Consider the following 3,707-nt stretch of genomic DNA (forward strand, 5'->3'; position numbering starts at 1 on the left):
GGCCGGGGCAGTCGGCCGCGGCGGCCGCGGTCAGCGCCACGCAGAGCACCAGCGCCAGCCGCTCCATCCCGCGCCGCGGTGCTCCCTGCGGAGGCGGCACACGCAGCCCGTCACCGGCGGGCACCGCGTGCACCGCGCGGGCTGCACCTCGACGGGCTGCGGGCTGCTCCGCGGTGATGCCCGTGGGCACCAGGGCCCCTCGTGCGCCGCTCGGCTCCCTCCCGATGCTGCATCTGCAGCCCGGCGACGGCCGCGCCGCGCGCGTGAGTCACCAGCTCTCCCCCCGCGTGGCCTTGGAGCGGAGACGCGCGGCGCTCCGGAGCGGACACCCGCAAGGAGCCGCCTCCCGGCGCCCAGGGCGGCTCCCGAGCAGCCTCCAGCGCTGTGGCCACGGGGACAGCAGCGGGATTTTGCCTTGGAGCCCTCCGGGGGCCGCGAGGAGGGCCCATCGCTCCTGCAACCAGTGGCCAGAGCTGGTGCCAGAGCCGGAGCCAGTGCCGGAGACGGAGCTGGAGCCAGCGCTGCCCTGGAGGAGCCGGGGAGCACCCAGCACCCAGCGCCGCCGCCCGGGGTGCCGAGCCCTGCCCGAGCGGGGGCTGCGGGGCGGCCGTGACGCGCGCGGGGGATTATCGCTTCCCCCGGCTCTCTCTGCTAATGCACCGTAATTGGCGCTGATGAAGAAACRTTAATGCCGCCGTGTGAATCGCTGCGGCTCCGGAGCGTGATCTGGATTCTGGGCGCCGCAGGGCGCGCGGCACCAGCAGCATCGCCGGGCACCACAGCCCCAGCACCCGCCTTGCTGCTCCCCGGGGATGGTCCCAGCGGATGCCAGGGATAACTGGGACCCCTTCCCCGCACCCGGATATCCCACCGTGCACCCACCTGCTCCAGGTGCAGCGGCCGGTCCCTGCGGAGCTCTGCCGCTCTCCTGCGCACGGGAAGGGCAGGAAAGGCAGTGCGGCGACGCCGACAAGGAAGGAGCCGCAGGAGGCGGCGAGAAGGGGAGCCTCGGAGCAGCGTCACCCGCAGCGGAGGTGGCCGAGCGGGGGCTCCGGCGCCGCCGTCCCGTGGGGCTCCTGGGATGGAGAGCGCGCGGCCGCGTCAGCCCCGGCCTCCCTCGACGGCACCATCCCCGCGGAGCGGCCGCATCCCCAGGCTGGGCCGGGTCTAACGGAGCCCATGGGAACCCGACGGACRTTCCTGATGGGAACACCAGCGGCTCCCAGCGTCTCTCCCAGTGCCCCAAGAGCCACCCGCACCAGGGCGCCACAGCTCCCCRAAGCCCAGCACTCGGAGGATGGACGCTGCCATCCCGGATGCGACCGAGCGCCCCAAGCCGGGAGTGGCAGCGGGTGAGTGGGGCGGCGCGGGGCTCCCCGGGCCCTACCTGTGGCGCAGAGCGGGGCGCCGAGCGGGGCGCGCGCGGGGCCGCCTGGCTGGACGCGCGCCCGTGGGCCCCGCCGCTCTGCCCGCCCGCGCCGCCCGCCGCTTTTATGGGCCGCGAGTCTCCTCCTGCCGCGGGCCCCCCCGGCGCCGCCGGCGCGGAGCCAATCGCGCGCGGGAGGCCGGGACGGAGCAGCCCCGCGGCCGCCCCCGCCGCGGCCCCCGCGCCCCACGGGCCCTGCCGGGACGGGACCCCACGGTACCGGGACCCCATGGCACCAGGACCCCACAGGGCCGGGCCAGGACCCCGTGGCACCAGGACCCCGCGGCACCGGGAGTCCACCGGGCCGGGCCGGGACCCCACAGCACTGGGACCCCACGGCACCAGCACCCACGGCGCACTGCAGCCCGTCCTCCCGCACTGCTGCCCCCCACCCTGCCGCACGGCTGCTCCCATCGGACTCAAGAGGGATGTTTCCCGGCAACCCGGCTCCGGCTGCCCCGGGCCGCCGGCGCTGCCGCGGGGATGGCGGAGCAGGGATGCGSGGGACGGTGCAGGACCCCCCTCAGCACTCGCAGCGCGGAGCAGGGCTCACGGGCACCACGGGGCCGCGGGCATCCGTGCCCACGGGGAAGGGGCCACGCGCTGCCCGCAGCTGCCGGTTCCAGCGGGAACCTCCCGTTCCTGCCTAGGGGCTGCAGGTGGGAGCAGCTGCCCCACAGCCTGGGGGGCCGCCCCCCAGGGCTCCCCTTTGTGCCTGGACCCCATCGGTCCCATGGGAGCCGAGTGCAGCCCCGCGTGCCCGGGAACCGAGCGGCTCTCACCCCAGAGCGTCCCCAGGGCCGGCGGCTTTCCCGGGAATTGCTCCGCAGGGAGGGAATCACAGGATGGGGTGGGAATTGCAGCAGGTGGAGGGCTCTGCGGAGCAGGGAGGGAGTTGCGCCGTGSGGACAGAACTGCACGGGGGCAATCGCGCGGCGCCCTGCGCGCTGCTGCAGCAGCCAGCGGCCGGGGCACGAGCGGCTCCTAACGAGGCTCCCTAACGAGGCTGCGGGGAGGCCGCGTCCCCCGGGGGCTCTCGTTGTTTTCTCCTCGTGCCGCAGGGCCCCCCAGGCGGGCGCAGGGCGGCGCGGGGTCCCAGTGGGGAGGGGGCTCGGGGCAGCCCCCCCGGGACTGCCCGTTCCCAGCGGAGCTGCCCTGAGTCASGCTGACACTTCCCGGCCGCGGCGACGGAGACACGTGCAGCGGGAGCGGGGCCGGCTCCGCCGGGACGGGGGCTGTGCTGCAGACCCCCCCGCCGCCTGGTGACGGTTCCAACCCCCGGTACCCGCTCGCCCAGCCCGGGGGTCCCCAGCAGCACAGGGGTCCCCAGCAGCACGGCTGCACCGTGCACGGACCCCTGTGGGGTCCCGGAGCGCGGGAATGCTGCGGGCAGCAAGCCGGGAATGCCACGGGACGGGCTCCCAAGGGGAGGCTGCGATCCCGCCGCTCGCCGGCTCTCCCGCAGCTCGGCACCGGGAGCGGCGATCCCGCGGGAAGAGCGGCGCGGGGCAGCGCCGTGCGCACGGGCAGGACGGGGCGCCGCCACCGGCACGTGGGGCTGCACGTGCGGGACCCAGGCGGGAGCACAGGAAAAACACCCTGCTCCAAACGGCTCCATCCCGCTCCAAACGGCTCCATCCTCCTCCAGCCGGCTCCATCCTACTGTGTCCTGCTCCATCCTGCTCCAACCAGCTCCATCCCACTGTGTCCCGCTCCATCCTGCTCTGTCCTGCTCCCACTGGCTCCATCCTGCTCTGACTCACTCCATCCATCCCGCTGCATCCCGCTGTGTCCCGCTGCATCCCACTCCACCCAGCTCCGGGCCGCTGCATCCCGGACACGAGTTGCCGCCAGGAGGAGCCGGAGCAGCAGGGCCGGCACTGCCGGTGTCCGGAGCGGGCGGCCGCTCGGGAAGCTCCCTCCCAACGCCGGGAACCCGGGATTTTTCCCAGGCTCCCGCCTGGTTCTGGGCTCTCCCCGTAGCTCRGCCGGGAGGCGGGAGGATCCAGCCCGGCATTCCCGCGGCTTTCGGGGAGCTTTCCCTGGAATGCTCCATGAAACGCGGGTCCGGGTGCGGGACCCCAGCCCCGCGGCAGCGCTTCCAAGGGCTGGAGCTCCCTAGGGATGCCCTGGACCCCCCACCCCCACAAGAGCCTCCATGGGGGCCGCTAGAGACCCCCCCACACCCTAACACCCCCAGGCCCCTGTCCTTGACCACCCCCCCATTGCTCATCCCGGGAGACCCCCCCTTCGCTTGGGCAGCCCCAGGGCACCCCCTTAG

The 3,707-nt window shown here is 74.7% G+C and overlaps 1 protein-coding gene across 1 annotated transcript in view; it reads left to right on the forward strand.

Annotated features, from left to right (window-relative positions):
• Window positions 1–1,297: 1,297 nt before the first annotated feature.
• Window positions 1,298–3,707, forward strand: part of LOC112949556 (serine/threonine-protein kinase 35) — a 10,509-nt gene continuing 8,099 nt past the window's right edge. The window contains exon 1 of the mRNA XM_026041993.1: window positions 1,298–1,352. Within this exon, the coding sequence (XP_025897778.1) occupies window positions 1,298–1,352 (55 nt within the window). The remainder of the gene's footprint in view (window positions 1,353–3,707) is intronic.

This window comes from Nothoprocta perdicaria, unplaced genomic scaffold (assembly GCF_003342845.1).
Source record: "Nothoprocta perdicaria isolate Ctin4 unplaced genomic scaffold, notPer1 scaffold_3, whole genome shotgun sequence".
Lineage (NCBI taxonomy): Eukaryota > Metazoa > Chordata > Aves > Tinamiformes > Tinamidae > Nothoprocta > Nothoprocta perdicaria.